This window comes from Aspergillus fijiensis (assembly GCF_003184825.1).
Source record: "Aspergillus fijiensis CBS 313.89 unplaced genomic scaffold BO72scaffold_17, whole genome shotgun sequence".
In the NCBI taxonomy this organism is placed as follows: domain Eukaryota; kingdom Fungi; phylum Ascomycota; class Eurotiomycetes; order Eurotiales; family Aspergillaceae; genus Aspergillus; species Aspergillus fijiensis.
The window spans coordinates 280444-296136 of record NW_024468993.1 but is presented as its reverse complement, the minus strand read 5'-3'; the positions used below and the strand labels follow the sequence as shown (position 1 = coordinate 296136).

The 15693-nt window shown below is 52.5% G+C and overlaps 8 protein-coding genes across 8 annotated transcripts; 6 read left to right on the top strand and 2 right to left on the bottom strand.

The window, feature by feature from the left end:
• Positions 1-4: 4 nt before the first annotated feature.
• BO72DRAFT_447106 (mRNA-binding ribosome synthesis protein NOC2) lies at positions 5-2682 on the bottom strand. The gene has a single exon (XM_040944453.1). The coding sequence runs from the start codon at positions 2507-2509 to the stop codon at positions 125-127; it is 2385 nt and encodes a 794-aa protein (XP_040802448.1). The 5' UTR covers positions 2510-2682; the 3' UTR covers positions 5-124.
• A 119-nt stretch (positions 2683-2801) lies between these two features.
• Positions 2802-3664, top strand: BO72DRAFT_375462 (ESCRT-I subunit protein VPS28; the record flags this gene model as incomplete). Its single annotated transcript, XM_040941178.1, has 3 exons — positions 2802-2891; positions 2961-3197; positions 3257-3664. The coding sequence occupies 3 exons, from the start codon at positions 2802-2804 to the stop codon at positions 3662-3664; spliced, it is 735 nt and encodes a 244-aa protein (XP_040802447.1).
• Positions 3665-3757: 93 nt separating this feature from the next.
• BO72DRAFT_507246 (S-adenosylmethionine-dependent methyltransferase) lies at positions 3758-5282 on the top strand (the record flags this gene model as incomplete). Its single annotated transcript, XM_040949253.1, has 3 exons — positions 3758-4105; positions 4174-4434; positions 4537-5282. Exons 1-3 carry the CDS (start codon positions 4072-4074, stop codon positions 5280-5282), a joined length of 1041 nt encoding a protein of 346 aa, XP_040802446.1. The 5' UTR covers positions 3758-4071.
• Positions 5283-6063: 781 nt separating this feature from the next.
• BO72DRAFT_495174 (uncharacterized protein) lies at positions 6064-6942 on the bottom strand (the record flags this gene model as incomplete). The annotated part of the gene is made up of 2 exons (XM_040948523.1): positions 6064-6702; positions 6769-6942. 2 exons carry the CDS (start codon positions 6940-6942, stop codon positions 6064-6066), a joined length of 813 nt encoding a protein of 270 aa, XP_040802445.1.
• Positions 6943-8215: 1273 nt separating this feature from the next.
• BO72DRAFT_426865 (NAD(P)-binding protein) lies at positions 8216-9433 on the top strand. Its single transcript, XM_040942964.1, has 2 exons — positions 8216-8301; positions 8418-9433. The coding sequence occupies exon 2, from the start codon at positions 8472-8474 to the stop codon at positions 9213-9215; it is 744 nt and encodes a 247-aa protein (XP_040802444.1). The 5' UTR covers positions 8216-8301; positions 8418-8471; the 3' UTR covers positions 9216-9433.
• Positions 9434-10982: 1549 nt separating this feature from the next.
• Positions 10983-12428, top strand: BO72DRAFT_457888 (uncharacterized protein; the record flags this gene model as incomplete). Its single annotated transcript, XM_040946354.1, has 4 exons — positions 10983-11568; positions 11629-12035; positions 12247-12327; positions 12423-12428. The coding sequence occupies 4 exons, from the start codon at positions 10983-10985 to the stop codon at positions 12426-12428; spliced, it is 1080 nt and encodes a 359-aa protein (XP_040802443.1).
• Positions 12429-13381: 953 nt separating this feature from the next.
• On the top strand, positions 13382-14109 carry BO72DRAFT_526827 (uncharacterized protein; the record flags this gene model as incomplete). Its single annotated transcript, XM_040950060.1, has 2 exons — positions 13382-13732; positions 13834-14109. The coding sequence occupies 2 exons, from the start codon at positions 13382-13384 to the stop codon at positions 14107-14109; spliced, it is 627 nt and encodes a 208-aa protein (XP_040802442.1).
• Positions 14110-14850: 741 nt separating this feature from the next.
• BO72DRAFT_526826 (carboxymuconolactone decarboxylase family protein) lies at positions 14851-15630 on the top strand (the record flags this gene model as incomplete). Its single annotated transcript, XM_040950059.1, has 1 exon — positions 14851-15630. The coding sequence occupies exon 1, from the start codon at positions 14884-14886 to the stop codon at positions 15628-15630; it is 747 nt and encodes a 248-aa protein (XP_040802441.1). The 5' UTR covers positions 14851-14883.
• Between the last annotated feature and the right edge of the window lie 63 nt (positions 15631-15693).

The following is a 15693-nucleotide window of genomic DNA, read 5'->3' as shown; positions in this document are numbered from 1 at the left end:
AAATGGATCTTGAACTTTTCATATTGACATAAAAAATTGGACGCAGTGGGTTTCCCGATAGCTACATAGAGTATAAGGTATAAACAAACACCAACATTAAGAAAGAAAAACTCGAGGATGAAATCTAATCCTCCTCTTCTTCGAACTCCAACTCATCCTCGTCTTCTTCCTCTTCCTCTTCCTCCTCTTCCTCCTCCTCACTACCCTCCTCATCAGAAGAGGCATCCACACCATCCACCTCCACCTCCTCCTCGTCGTCATCATCCTCACTACTCTCATCATTCTCACTAATAACATCATCCATAATCACATCCCTCGCGGCCTCCGCCTTCTCCTCCGCACGCCGCTTCTCCTCCTCCAGCCGGCCCTGCTCCAGCAACGCGGCCTTCTCCTCGCGCAGCTTGCGCTGGGACTTAACAAAGGCGCCGAGCGGGGAACTCTCCCAGTCGACATCCTTGAGGAAGGACTCGACCTCGGCGCGGTTGCGGGGGGTATAAGTGACAGCGAGACGCTTCTCCTCGATCCAGCGGGCGTTGGCCTCGACCTTTTGCACGAGCAGCAGGATCATCTGGTTGATCTTGGTGTTCTTGTTGCCGCCGGAGCGGGCGCTGACCTGCTTGAGCCAGCGCTTGAGGGCGACGACGACGGGGACGCTCAGCTCGGGGAAGGCGATGTGCTTGGTCCACAGCACAAAGAACTCGGAGAGGAGCTCGGCGACCTGCTCGCCGACGCCGTCCTGGTACACGCGCGTGCGCAGGTAGGACTTGGGCGCCCGGATCGCCGTGCTGAAGTCCAGCTGGCGCAGGGTGCTCGTCTTCGGGGGCTTGCGCATCTCGGCGAGGTTGAGGACCTCCAGGAGGGCGGAGGCGAGCGGGATGTAGGTGCCTGTGGCGCGGGAAAGGCGCAGCAGGGCGCGGGTCAGCTGGAAGCGGAGCGGGAAGTATTGCGCTGTCGGGATCAGGCGCATCGCGCCGAGGGTGATCTGGACCACTGGGTAGATGAGCGGGCGCAGGGCCGAGGGTTTGCCGGCTTGCGCTTCGACCAGGGCGTCGCAGTGCTGTGCGAGCACGCGCGACCAGAAGTCCAGGGAGTGCACGTATTGCCAGTTGTAGACCGTCTTGTAGGACTCCTTGGAGGTGTTGGTGATGCTGCTGCGCAGGTGCATGGCGAGTTGGCGGATGAAGCTGAAGCCTGTTGTGTACGAGACGTTCTGGTCGATGCCCCAGAGCTCGGCGGCCGAGTTCTTCATCAGGTTCACGCCGGCCAGCGTGTGCACGGTCGTGTTGCGGCTGCCCTTGACGACGCCCTCGTATGAGGCCTTGAGGACGGCCTCCTTGAGTCCGGCGTCGCCGACGACCATCAGCCGGCGGAGGATCAGGAAGGCCGTGATCCGCGTGGCCTCGGTCGTGGACACGTCGGCCCAGATGCCGACGATCGTCTTGATCAGGACTTTCAGGAGCTTGCGGAACTGGAGGAGGTAGGGGAGCATGGGTTCGATCGAGGAGAGGGTGAGCTTCAGGGTCGGTTCGTCCGACAGGTTGGTCAGCAGCTGGTGCACCGACGAGGTGTGCGACTTGATGAGCGGCGTGAGCGTCTTGAATTTCTTCGAGTCCATCGACATCCGCACCTTGCCCGAGGCGCTCTCCTTGACGGGCAGGTGGTGCGAGAGCACCCGCGGGATGTTGTTAAGCGCCGTGACGAGCACCTGGTGGTAGACGTTCGAGTCGGAGATCTGGTACTTGTGCTCTTCGTTGCCCTCGCTGACGTAGGCCGCCGCGCGGAAGGCCAGGACCGCCTGGCGCATCGCCCGGATCGAGTGCTGCTCCTCCATCAACTTCTGCCACTTCTGGACCATCTCGAGGGTCAATGTGTTGTCTTGCGTCTCCGCTTCTTCCTCCACCTCCGCCTTGGCCTTGGAGCCCTTCTTCTTTTTCTTCGCGGGACCTTCCTCCTCCTCTTCCTCTTCGCTCAGCTGGTCGACCTCGGCAAGGTCCCCGTGATCACCGAAGTCGAGCAGCTCAGCATCGTTCTCCTTCAGGTACTTGTAGAATTCCGGATCCTTCTCCTTCAATGCCTCGAGCTGATCCTTGTGCGCCTCGAAGTCGTCGGGGCCGCTGCCCTCGGCATCGCTGCCGTCTTCCTCGGCACCGCTAGAGGCCGCCTCCTCGTCCTTCTGTTCGTCGGAGCGCTTGCGCTTGCCGATCTTGGGGGTGACGGCCTTCTTGCGACCCTTCTTGCTCAACTCGGCCGCCGAATCGGGGATGTCGAAGCCGCCCGCGAAGAAATCGTCGACGTTCATTTCCGCGAAGTCCTTCTGCTTCTGGACCTGCTCGGTGTCTTCCTCCGCATCGTCCTCCCGCTCTGCGCGTTGCTTCGCATTGTCGGCCTTACGCTTCTCCTTCAGGTGGTTGCGCTGCTTGATCTTGGCGGTGGCCTTTCGACGCTCGAGAACATCCTTCAGATGGTTTTTCTCGAACTTCTTGGTGGACTTCTTCTGACTTCCAGCCATGATGCCGGAATGTTCCCTTCACGAGGATTTCGCGGAGAGATAGAAAGGTGTAAAATTGGGGGGGAAGAAATTCAAGAGATGAAGGAATCCCGCGAAATCTCAGGGAGTCGGGAGAAAAAATCTGGAGAACGGAAAAAAATACATGTTGCGGCAGAATTGAGCGGTGAGCAGCGACTTTCATCGGGTGACCGCCTTGAGGGTTCATTGGTTTCCCCTCATGCGGGACACCGGCCGGTCCAGTTCGAGCATCACTTGTCTGTCAATCAATCAAGGCATACTCGCTTCTTCAACCATGTATGCGCAACGGCCTTTGTCGTATGCTCCCACGCCTTACAGCTATACGCCCAACCCGGCGCTGGCTGCGTCCATCAACCTCGATGAGGTAAGCTAGAGCCGTACGGTCTGCTTGTTGGATCGTAGCTCGCTGACTGGTCACATCACGCAATGCCAGGAAGTGAAGCTAGCATCTAGCTCGGCGGAGCGCGATCTTCACGAATCCCTGGCGGAGATTTACAGTATCATCGTCACTTTGGATGGTCTTGAGAAGGCGTATATCAGAGACGTGGTCACGGAATCGGAGTACACGGAGACCTGCACTCGTCTACTGAAGCAGTACAAGTCTAGCTTGGGAGATGATATCGTCGCCGGAGAATTCGTCGACCTCGAGACTTTCAAGCGGAAATGGGGGGTGAGTATATCCTCAACGTTTTCTAATATTCATGGCTGATTGTTTATGCGCATCTCTAGTTGGAATGCCCCCGTGCCACCGAACGTCTACGAATCGGGCTCCCCGCCACAGTGGAACAAGCCACTCATAGTACCCCCGCGGCGAACATGGCCCCGGCAGCAACAGGTCCGCCAGGCGGCGCTTCTGGCACCTTGATTCTGACAGCCACCGAGAACTTCATAACTTTCCTCGATGCGCTGAAATTGAACATGGTCTCGAAAGATGCATTGCACCCTCTGCTCTCCGAAGTGATCCAGTCCGTCAACAAGGTGACAGACGCGGACTTTGAGAACCGGGGCAAGATTATCCAGTGGCTGATCACATTGAATCAAATGCGAGCGACCGAGGAACTCAGTGAGGAGCAGGCCAGAGAACTGTCCTTTGATATCGAGCAAGCGTACATGGGTTTCAAATCGACTCTGGGCTGAGTCGGCCTGTTGAATTCAGAGGGGGTGAATGTCTTTTATCTTGCAGCATTGGTGCTTGGGCGTTTGGGGTTAGATACCAACCGAATTTTCCATGTTTTCTTTCATGTCTAGATGGCGGTCTGCAGAGAGTGTGTATTTGATCAGAAGGAAAACGTGGTTATCTGCTTATCTCGGGATGTGAAGGTTCAACTGCGCCGCCGGAGCGGATCCGATCCGCGGAACAACGCACACCAGCCTTTCCTCTTTGGGTAATCTCGACTTTTTTTTTGCAGGCCCAGATCTTCTATCCCCATCGCTCGTTTCGCCACAGATCTGGGGCTTATAAGAAAGAGGGCTGCTTCACCAACCTCTATACCATCCTGTATCGCATCCAGCACAGTCAAGCCGTCCCTCCGCATACCGACATCATGATCAGCGCCGATCCCGATGAGCCTATCCACGGTGCGTTTGCCCCTCCAGTTTAGCCCCTGATAGATAGGAACGATAATGAACTGATAAGCCCGTCGCAGTGCTCGATCTTCCCCAGATCCATACTAAGCCCTCAGGCACTGAACTCATCCAGGCTCTCAGTCTTCTGACAACAAAGCCGCGAAGCTTTGGTCTCACAGCCCCTGAAGCGGTGAAGGCGCAGACCGTCCACCCGGCCGGTATCACCCGCTATCTGACCTCGATCATCTCGAGTCCCCTGGCATGGCTCGACACCGAGGAGCTTCGGGAGGCTGTCTGGGACGCCGCTGCGGCTAGACTCAGCGAGCGCTCAGGTCGAACCGGTACGTAGAATGGAATGTAGCTTGTCGTAGCCGTGATCATCACCACCGGCGGGGAGGGCTGGCTGGGTCGATAGAGGATCCGATCTGACACTCATCACATAGCAATGCCCGCCATGTCGCGAGTCTTCATGATCCCGACCTCCCATGGCGAAGAATACACGCTCACCTTGCATGAACCATCCCTGACCAGCGACAACCTGGGCATGAAAACCTGGGTGTCATCCTACCTCCTCTCCATCCGCCTGCACTCCCTCCTCGAATCCCCCCCGCAACTCGTCCCCACCACCACCACCACGCCGCAGCTCCACCCGGAGCGTACTCTCCGCGCGCTCGAACTCGGCGCCGGCACGGGGCTTGTTGGCCTCTCCTTTGCGGCCCTCCGCGGTCCCTCCGCCAGCATCCACCTCACCGACCTTCCCGCCATCGTGCCCAACCTCGCGCACAACGCCGCCCTCAATGTTGAGCTACTCAACCGCACCGGCGCAACGGTCACCACCGGCGTGCTGGACTGGTCCGTGCCACCGACGCCCCTCCCAACGCCCGCCGAGCAGTACGATCTTATCCTAGCCGCCGACCCGCTGTACTCGCCAAACCACCCCAAGTGGCTCGTCGACACGGTCACCCACTGGCTTAGCCGCGGGCTCAACGCCCGCGTTGTCGTCGAGATGCCCCTGCGCGACGCGTACCTCCCGCAGGTGCAGGACTTCCGGCAGCGGATGGGCCAGCTCGGACTGGCGGTTGTCGACGAGGGCGAGGAGGTCGGCTACGATGATTGGGAGTCGGCCGATGGTGGGGCCCTCGAGGTGCGATGTTGGTGGTCTGTTTGGGGATGGAGTGAGAAGCTTTAGCTTGTAAACTCAGTTCCCATCTCCGCCGTCCTCGTTTCCCTTTCCAATAAAAGTGGTGGATCAGGCAAATCCATTCAGCGACAGACATTTCCACGACGTCACGAAAGCACATTCACCCCACATATAGCATCAACAGCATCAGCATCAGCATCAGCATCAGCAACTGCCATACGCCATCAAGACTAACGTGATAGAGATTATACACCGACTAACCCGGGCGATTCGCACATTGGAGAGCCCGGTTCCTCCGTCCCAAATTTAGAGCTAAATAGAGCGTTTAGAGTGTTAGATATGGCATGTCTCAAGACTCGATATAGTATAGATCTATGTATTTCATTCATCACTCACAAAACAATAAATATCGCTTATACCGTCTACGTCTCGAGTTCCACACACCTCGGTCACGACGTCGACACCAAATGGATGTGTAGAGGGGAAAATTGTTTTGCAAGAAGCGTAATAATGGAACAAAGGTCGTCGCTTTTTCTCCCACACGCCACTCAGATGCCGTCCTGCGCGAAGTCTGAATCTTTTTGGTGTATGCTCCAGAGCTTTAGGTTAGTTTGTTCAACACGATGTTGTAGCGCATCGACCCGTGACATGCGTCGGTCATTTTTCAGGATAAAATGTGTGAGGCTTCTGGAGGTTGAGAGGGACTGAAGAAGGAGGAAAGACTGTGGTCGTGCCCTCCTCGTCTCCAGATCTGCAACGGTTTCCCAGGTCTTCCTTCCCATTCAACAGGTACGATATGACTTTGAACTCCCGCGTGTGCCTCTTGCTCTCAAAGCAGACTTTTGATGACAGTCTTTTGTTTCCCATGCTCGCACTTGATAAGACGAGAACCAGCATCCACATTCGAAATCCCAGACATCTCGGCAGCAACGGCTGCATGGGCGGCATCCCATGCGTGGGTCAGGAGGGGCCCGTGGAGCCAGTACCCACCGCACGGACACTTGAAAGAGCATAGGGTGTTCTTCAGATTTCGGATTGTGAGATCGCACATTGGAAAAACCTTCAGCTCGTCACATGAGATGAACGGAGTCTTGCCAGGTGCTGTGAAGGCTGCTGCCGCGACCTCATCGGGTGCGATCGCATCCCAGGAAGACAATAACAGCCACGGATCTGGAGAACCTACTTCCTTGGTCAAGGGGTATGTTAGAGAGAAGCGGTGTCTGGCCTGTTTGTCAATGGCGGACTGCAGATTGTCGATCTGCCTGGAAGCATCGATCATCGTGCGGATTTGCTTGGCGATGCTTGCAATCGAGAGGTTTCCATCTTCTGGGTTCAAAGTCAGGGAAGAGAGTATGAAGCTATTCTCTAGTACGTTCTCATGGGCTGTATCGTCGAGCAATGCGTGAAACCCGATCGGGATAACAATGTTGAATGGCCGCCACTTCGGCGCCGGGGAAGTTGATAATACCTGCAGAATTGTTGATGTCAACGCACTTCACTTACCTGAGCGAGTGCTCGTGGCAGCAGAACCTACTATTCGTGCTATCCAAGCTATAAGAGTGTCATGTGTAGTCGCCCGAATGCCTTGAGCTATGCACTCGTCTTGCCATTTCCGAACGAGTTGCTCGGGCACATGCACTCGACCGTCCATCCGCTCCTCGAAGAAATCCCGGAATGTCTCCTTGATGAGGCTCCATCCTGCGGTCATTGATCCTCCCACGACATCTCCGATTGTGGATCCACGGCAAATATTGTCGACATTCGGCCCTTCGAGGCTTGTCGGGCTCCTCTCCTGATCTAGCTGCACGCTTCTTGGTCTCCTCCTCAAGGGGCCAGGCTTTCTTCCTTGGATGATATCACAGTATGCACGAATAATCTTGCTGAGTCCTGTGAGAAACGGAAACACCCCGGATGCATTAGCAAAGCGTCCCAGTTCTCTATCAGACAATCAAGCAGAGCCTACCATCACCATCGCAAAGTGAATGGTCAATATGGAATCCTATCACAGACCACCCCTTTAGCCTGGTCACACTGACAACAAACACTCGGGGCCTCAGCTTTCCTAAGGTGACCTTCCTCGCTATCGATTTGGAAAGGAGGCGTAATAAGGATGGTGTGAAACACACAGAGTCCACGGGGTCGTATATACCAAGATCACGTTGTTCAATATTGATAGGTTGAAACCCAGGAATCTTGGAGCTCGTGTGATGGTTGATCTCTCGCCGCTGGAAAGAACCTCAACGATGAGTGATTTCCCCGTTAAGGAGACTTCCAATTCGGCAAACAACTCACTCTTATATCAACGGAGCCCTGTAGGATCGGCCACTTTCCCACCAATTCATCATAGCAGTCTTGCAAGAAGGATAGCTCGTATCCTTCGATAAATGGAACATAGTAAGATATTTGAACCAGCAACATGCCATGGGCATCCAGCTCGTGGAGGTATTCCTGGTGAGACATCGTAACCCGAGTATAGCGCAGGTTTTTCTTCGAAGATGCTAAGAATGACAGGTGACGAGCTCCGAGTCGGGGGGGTGCTTCTTCCCGTTTTCATCTCATCTTGTTTGTGATACTCAGTATACTTTTCTTACTTAGGGCTGAATTCTCAAAGAAAAAAGTAATGGGAACTATCTGACGTCATGGATGAGAATATGCTTCTTCGATTGTCGAGTTGCGATTCCGCAGTTTGAGCTGTGCAAGTCCATACTCAGTAAAGAAAACCGCCGGTCCCGCCATCCTTGATTCCAGGCTGAGCCTTTCTCTGCGGGCTCCGCACTCCCCCAAGCTTAGGCTGGAGAACCAAACAGGCCAATGCAGTAGCGTCCATGTGTGATTGGTGTCACTCAAATGCAGGCCAAGCAGGATTTGACTCCCGGAGCTTCCCCTCAGTCCCTAGAGTGTCTTGAAGAGCCTTCGATCTCTCATGGAGCGCTGAAATGCAAGGGATACGCCATCCATTTCCTGGCTTTGACCGTTGATTCTGGGCTTGGCATCATTACCGAGGCCGACTACTATAGTCGCTGTCGATTGGCCAAGGCTTCGAACAAAAGTAGAATCATTTGTATAGGTACGTACATAAACGAGTTCTTGGTCCTAGCACGACGATATTTGGGACTTTTCATTGTTACTCTCTTCTTCCTCTACGGTTTCTGCAACTCTGCAACTGAGATCATGAACACGCAGCATTCTTTGAAGTGTCTGATTACTGGAGCGTCACCAGGCTCGGCGGGTGATGCCATGGCCCGGCAACTTTTGAGTGAGGGGCACGATATCTACGTGACTTCTCGCGATGTAGCTCGTCTCAAAGAGCTGCAAACTATGGGCGCACATACTTTCAACCTGGACGTTACTTCGTCAAAATCCATCAAAGCACTCTCAGACTCTATAACAGCTCTCGATGTACTCATCAACAATGCGGGATGTTTACCAAGCGGTCGATTGAGAGAGGCTACTATCGAAGAAGTGGAAATGTGTTTCCGGACCAACGCATTCTCAGCAATCACAATGACAAACGCTTTTCTTCCACAACTGCGGGCCTCCAAGGGAATTGTGGTTAATCACGGATCCATAACTGCAGATTTGCCCTTGTTGGGCTTTGGTGTTTATTCCGCCTCGAAAGCTGCGCTGGCGGCTTTGAACGATATCCTTCGCCACGAACTTGCGCCATTGGGGATTCGGGTTGTCTACCTTCGCAGTGGTTTTATATCAACCCCTCTGCTGGCAACAACTGAATCAAACCAGGTGGGAGCTACACCTCTGTCATCCTCATATCAGCATTTCATCAAGAAGGCAATCGACAGAGGAGTCTTTGCGAAAAAAGTGGTTCGCAAGCTTCTCGAAAATCGGGCTCGTCCCCCGACCCAGATAGCCTGTGGCTATCTCTGCTTCATCGCTCCTCTGGTCCGTTGGATGGAACCATGGAGAGGAGCCTTTGACAGACTCTATCAGAAGCTAGCGGGCGTCCCTCAGCTTTCTGGATGAAGGGGCTACAAGGTGTGGCGCCACTGGAATGGTCAAATGGGTAATCTGGAAGGTGGTTGAATTAGCTGGGTTCTCCGTGAGTGAACAAGCCTGGTAATGCCTTTGGATCACATGGCCGAATCACTCGGGAACACCGACACATTTGATCTGCTTTTCGTGTGCTATTGTAGCGGAAAGCCACCACAGGCTCTCGTACATTCTTGGAGGCAAAAAAAGACAGCATGTACCAGGAGACGATGCACAGTCTCTTGAGCCCAGACTGCTCACCAAACTATTCACTCCATCCTGTCTGGGTTTAGATGCTCATGTGGCGGGTACTATGTATCTGATACTCTTTTGACGCGGACTTGGGATGCTCTTGAGGCTGCAATGGCTGCTGAGCTGGCCTGGCCCCGGTGGACTTTTCTGGCTTGGAGTCAAAGACCTCTGGATTCTGGTCTCTGATGAGATCGAGCACCTGCAAATATCAACACCACTGTAGTCAGATACTTCTTCGATAGGGTTCCACTCGCAGCGAAACATATTTGTCATGTCCGACGTGTGGATTCACTTAACGGATTCACTTATTCATCTTGTTTGCTTCTGACACTTCAATATTTCTGAGTCGAGTCATTTGAGTTGCTATGAAGAGTCTGAGTATATTGTCCTAAAGCCGTATCCAATCCTATGCTCCGTCATTATCGTCGTCGGCTTAAGCTGCCAGCATAAGCTGCTGACGGTAGAGTCTTGACATTTGAAGAAGTTGGTATTTTCGCCTCTCAAGTAGAATCATAAGGATAGTTTGAAGAAAACAGAAATTCGACTTCTACGACTCCTGACGTTTTGAGTAAGGAGACTGCAATTCAGGTGACCGAAGTCTCCTGAGCGAGAGCTGGTGGTTTGTTGATTATAACCGCTATTTTTGTGTAGCTTCAGTAGCATGAGATCGAGGGCAAGGCTGACTATAGGCTTCTCCTCTCTAGGTTACTCAGTTCGGTAGTCAATTGTGCCCACCATAGCATCATAGGCCGCATGCCACTATTTGGGAAAGAAGCGCGAAATACATGATTTACTCGCGCCGCTTTGCACGGAGTACGCGTCACCCTTGAAGGGGTCGATGGAAGAGGATGATTTTCTTGACCACAAGTGAGCGGCATCAGATTATGTTTCATAAGCAAATGTAATTGGGGAACAGACTGTCAGTTACAAGAGTTGCTTGCGAATCGTGACATTCCCAAAGCTCTAGAAGTCGACAAGGCGGCCTGAAGACTGGGGAATTACTTCACAAGATTGTCATAAGTGCATACACCAAGGCTGTCAATGATGTAACCTGGAAGTTGAGTGATTTCTCTTTCTTTATCGTAGGTCTGACTATAGCATCGACATCGACATAGGCGTCATTCTCTGCGACGAAGACGGCCCTATCACATAACCTGGCTTGCTGCATGAGCAGCGCCTTTGTGGAAATTAAATGCTGTAGTTAAGATATGAAATGATATGGTTGGTGAGCGGGCAGAATTGAGGAACCATGGGATGCTTCTTTAACTGCAAGATACTGCAAAGATACTGAAGAATGCATCAAACAAAAGTCTTCATTATAAAATCAAGGTTGGGTGTGATGGTCCTGCCTGCACCCTTGCTTTCTGGATTTATCTTGTTCTCAACGCGGACACCTAGTATCATAGATACTCAGTCGTAGGGCGGGCTCTGGAATGGTTACAATAAAATGACTTGCACCAGCTTCACACACGACACGAGCACTTGGAAATCCAGTGTCGCGCAAGCAACATGGAACACATTAGAAAGTCACTGTGTGCCAGATCTACCGTTGATGCTAGAGATCTTCTCGCCGAAGAGCTCGAGGGACAGCCTGAACTCTGTCAACTTGAGATTTTGACCGAGGTGTTTAACGCGGGCATTGTCGCCGATGAACGGCTGGCAGAGATTATCCATGTCGGCTGGGAACACATGCTACGGAATGATCTTTGGACCTTCAAGTATGAGTCCCTTGAGCAATACCGGCAGTTGATCAGCTATCGCGAGACAATTCTACCCATCCTCCAGCGCTTCAAACGATCAGATCGAGCGAAAGCCATCAACATGCGCATCATCATGGACCAGTGGAAATCACCTATACACCAGGTGATACCCGCGCACATGGCTCCGACCTCCTGGAGTAAGCACCTTCTTAGCCTCCTAGCCACTCTCAGTCAATCTTTGCAGTCCACAGACGAAGCGGTGAGCCTTCTGAAGAAAAGCATTCACCAACGACCGCGCCGGTCTCGGCAAGGCTGCACCCTGATGCCGAGCGATGTAGAGCGCGTGCTTAGGAGTCTACCCTCTGTGACTCTGGCTCGTAGGCGTCTACCCCTGGGTACGTACACCTCCTGAGAAGTGAACCGAGGACCCTCCTTTACTCATGCCTGTCACATAGATCGAGACCCTAGGGCTCGAAGGTGCCGCGTCTACCGATCTGGATCGCTCTCTGGAAACAGCACCGCTGGATCCACTGACTCAGCCTCTGACGTCGCATTGGAGGAAACAAACCCACTCCTGGAATCCGACCAAGTTCCAGAGGGTACGATGACTACCGGCACTAAACACTCGGCGGACTGCTGGTGCTCGCCCGCCTGCTTCCCCTTGCGTCTAGTGTTTAGAGCCAGCCAACCTCCAATCCCAAGCGATCTCGGGGTGGGTCTATTGATGTGGGCTAAGTCAATGGCATGGTCCAATATTTGCAATGCACACCTCGGGAGATTAGGGGAGCTAAGATTTGGCGCTTCTGTCAAGAGCTGGAGTAGGGACGAGATCGTCTCGCAGCTTGAGATTGTGCTTTCAGAGGTGCGCTTGTCAAAGGGGGACTTGATGTTGCCCCCTTCTGAAGATAATCTTCACCAGCAAAACTTGACCTCAGCAGAAGATCAGTCCCAGTTGCCCTCCCCCCCCGTGCCCCTACCCTGTTGGGCGCTACCCTTGCACGATGGCGAGGTTTTCATGAGTCTTCAACCCCACAGCGTCCCCATATAGCTAGCGTTAAATTGCTCATACTTAGTACCAAATATGCATCCTGCTAAGTCTCACCGTTTCGATTCGTGGATACGTAGGTGAAAAGGATAAGTCAAGGTCATCCTATGTATGTATCGCTCTCGTCCCCGTTGTATCATTGCGAGAGCTAGAGTGATGCAAATGAGGCAAGTAGAAGCTGAGCACATTATACTTGCGAATTAGCATTGAGGCACGAAATCGTCAGTCCATGGCAATATCGCTCTTGCGCAACCAGATGAGCACTCTGTTACCATATTCATCAGCGAGAACCCTCACAGCAATTATGCATCTAATTTCAGGGTAGCATCACGGCATCCTACTAAGCCGCGGTGTACGATGGAAGAAACACCGCCGACTCAGAACTCGAAACGGACGGTTTTGATAGCATTATTCGAACCTTTTTTCTGGATCGCTTCATCCTATTGGAGCCGCACCCTTTGCGCGAAACTGACTGGCGCATTGGGAGAGAATGGACACAATCAAGAAGAGATGTATGTGGATTCCCACAAATATCAAAAGAACTCACACAGGTGATACCCATCTAAGATCCCAGGCAGCTCTACAAAAGCGGCCTTTGATGGGCTTTTCAAACATGAGTAAGTTATGGCTCTGCCTATTTCTTGGCATTGTCTGAGTAGGTATCGCTCCTGACGCATTTCAACTGAATATTGTATATGTGTCTATCCATCAAACGCCAACTGTGCTGTATTATATGGTAAGTCACTCGGAGTTGATATATGTGAATCTTCCACCTTGATCAAAGGGCATACTTAATGGCTTGTTTCTGCAGTGACACCCGGGAAGCCCGGTAGTGAGCTTTATTGCTTCCCTTGATGAAGGATGATGATATATTGTTGATTGGTTCATAGTGCCCTTGCGTTATTCCAAGCGGTCGGAGCTCAATTACTCGGTATAAGAATGCATGGGAGGCTAGGCTACAACCTCAAGCTCGAAGGCATTCGCATCAAAGCCGCTTAAAAATTTCAGGTGTCTCTGACATATTCATAAATCCGCATACTCGAACATATCAATCCGTCACCTTCTTGTAATCCATTAACAAACAGCAGCCTTGTATCTTTGACTCCTAGGCACCACTGGCAACAGTGCACTATACGTCCCTCAAGAATCGGGTTCCTTGCAAAATGGGACCCAAATCCGCCCTCGACGCATCCTCATACCAGCACCCTGATGGCAGCGAGTTTTACCGCAGAAAGATCGAGCGCATCCTACGGATTCTAGCAAAACAGGGGTATGAGTACGACACGCTGTCCTCGCATCCAGTTTCATTTTTCGCGGATCAGGACCCCTGGGGCCATGTTCAAGCTCCACAGTACACCTCCATCGCCACCACATGCGTCTATCGCCTCTTTCAGTCGTTTGAAGAAGTCCTTGGCGACCGGCTATTTGAAGACCTTTTTAGGTCTCGTGGTGTAGGAGTGGTCACCAATCGATATTCAACCAAAATACGGAGACCCGTCAAGTATCCTGATTTGGTGTGTCCTTCATGCTCCTAGTCCAATCATGACTGAACCATGGCTGTTACTCTCTTTGCTTTTGCCTTTGGTCGTTCAATTGTCTCTAATAAAGCGAATAGTTGATCACTGGGATTCGGATTGAAGGAGTTCGGCGGGACCGGTTCTTTTCTCGGATTGTCAATTGGTCCTGTGCGCAAGATGCGGTCGTTTCAGAGACAGATTGCAGTCATGTGTTCTTCCACCATCGGTCCGGGAGCCCAGTGGATCTCAGTCGAGAAGAAGATGGCTGGAAGAAGCTGCATCCCGTCTTACAGGAGCGCTGTGATGCCTCCGCCAAGAAATGGAGGGCAGCGGAACCGGAAACCGGAAGTAAGAGTATGGCGGCAAAACTTTGATCTGCCGCTCCAAGGAAGATATGGGTTCGTCTGCGCCTTTGATCACACCAGTAGCCCATGTTGAAACTATTTTCATGGACCAGAATTCTTTTGCCTATCATATTACTGCCTAGACTAGATTGCATTAGTAAATGGTACTTTGGGCTCTTTTTTGTTCGTCCAAAGGCTATATAGTACCGTCAAGTATTGCAATCTATTCTATGCAGTGAATCAATGCCTCCAAGCCTCACAGGCCAGGGCAAGCGGAACGCCTTTTCAGACCACGCACCTTACAGCATATGTATATATGTCTCTGGTCAGGCAGTCCTTGAAGCAGGCACCCTTTTCGGGAAAGTACTCTGAGCAACCTGGAAGAAGATACTCAGTAATCCTCGCCAAGACAGCCATACTGACTTAACATTGCAGATCATTGTCCTCTAAGTCTGTATGTCATAGTCTTCCTTGGTTCTCACCCAACCCGCCACCCCGAATCGTCACGGTACAGCTGCATATACTATCACTCTATAGATCTATTGAACCGGCAGACGCCACAAACCTTCTGCAACTACGTTGACGCCGCTGGCAGAGTTCTGCAGACCAGCACCACTGTATGCGCTTGAATCCTATTCCGGTGAAGAACGTGCCTTCACTTGTATCATTCAATATTATAATATTAACGGCGTATTGGCCTTAATGCCAAGCACCTCATCTCATCCAGGAATTAGGCTGGGTGGCGGGACAAATCCTACAAAGGATATCACAATGCCATACTACCGCTTTCAATCATAGACGAAGATGACAGTATATGTGTATTTCTATCTTGTGCTCTGCGATATAACTGTTCAGAAACGCCTTGTGCTTCAACTAGGGAAGGCAAAGCCTTCCTCCGCGCAGACACGCACAGACACTTACAACGAGCTCTTTAGTGTCCATACGTTGCCAGCAAATCTCGAAATGTCATCCACCCGCCTTCCTCCTGTTGCTCCCAAAGACCTATCCCCAGCCCAGAAGTCCCTCTATGACGAGATTCAGCGGATCATCGGCGACAAATTCAGCACCGTCGTGAGCCACACAGCTGAAGGGGCCCTTCTCGGACCCTGGAATTTCCTAATCCACCATCCGACTATAGGCAAGGCACTGGTACCTCTCACTCAAGCCCTCCTGGTCCGGCCGGGCCATCTGTCCCGTCCCGTGCGAGAAGTCGCCATCCTGGCCGTCGGCGCCCACTATCGAGCTGCTTATGAGATCTATGCCCACACCCTCTTGGCTACGCCGCTTCTAGGAATCGACACGGTGGCGGCTACTCTCGATAGTCGAGTCCCGCCCAAACTAGACTCGGACGCGTTATGCGCCTTGGAGGTGACTCGCTCGCTTCTTGCGGGTGGGCCACTGCCGGACCCTCTCTGGGATAGGGCTGTCAAGGAGCTTGGGGTGGAAGGGGCGCAGGAACTTGTCTTCCTGGTGGGCTATTACTGTCTGGTCTCCGTGGGGTTGAACGGGTTTGGGGTGCAGGTGCCTTCTACACGCTCAGCGAAATTGTGATCGTGGAGATTATGATTAGGGGTACAAATTCGACGCATCGCATTCTGCAATCTGGATAATAGA

Bases quoted from the DNA above. Each gene is read 5' to 3' on its own strand.
- BO72DRAFT_426865 (XM_040942964.1), top strand. From the start codon at position 8,472: ATGGCCCGGCAACTTTTGAGTGAGGGGCACGATATCTACGTGACTTCT.
- BO72DRAFT_447106 (XM_040944453.1), bottom strand. From the start codon at position 2,509: ATGGCTGGAAGTCAGAAGAAGTCCACCAAGAAGTTCGAGAAAAACCAT.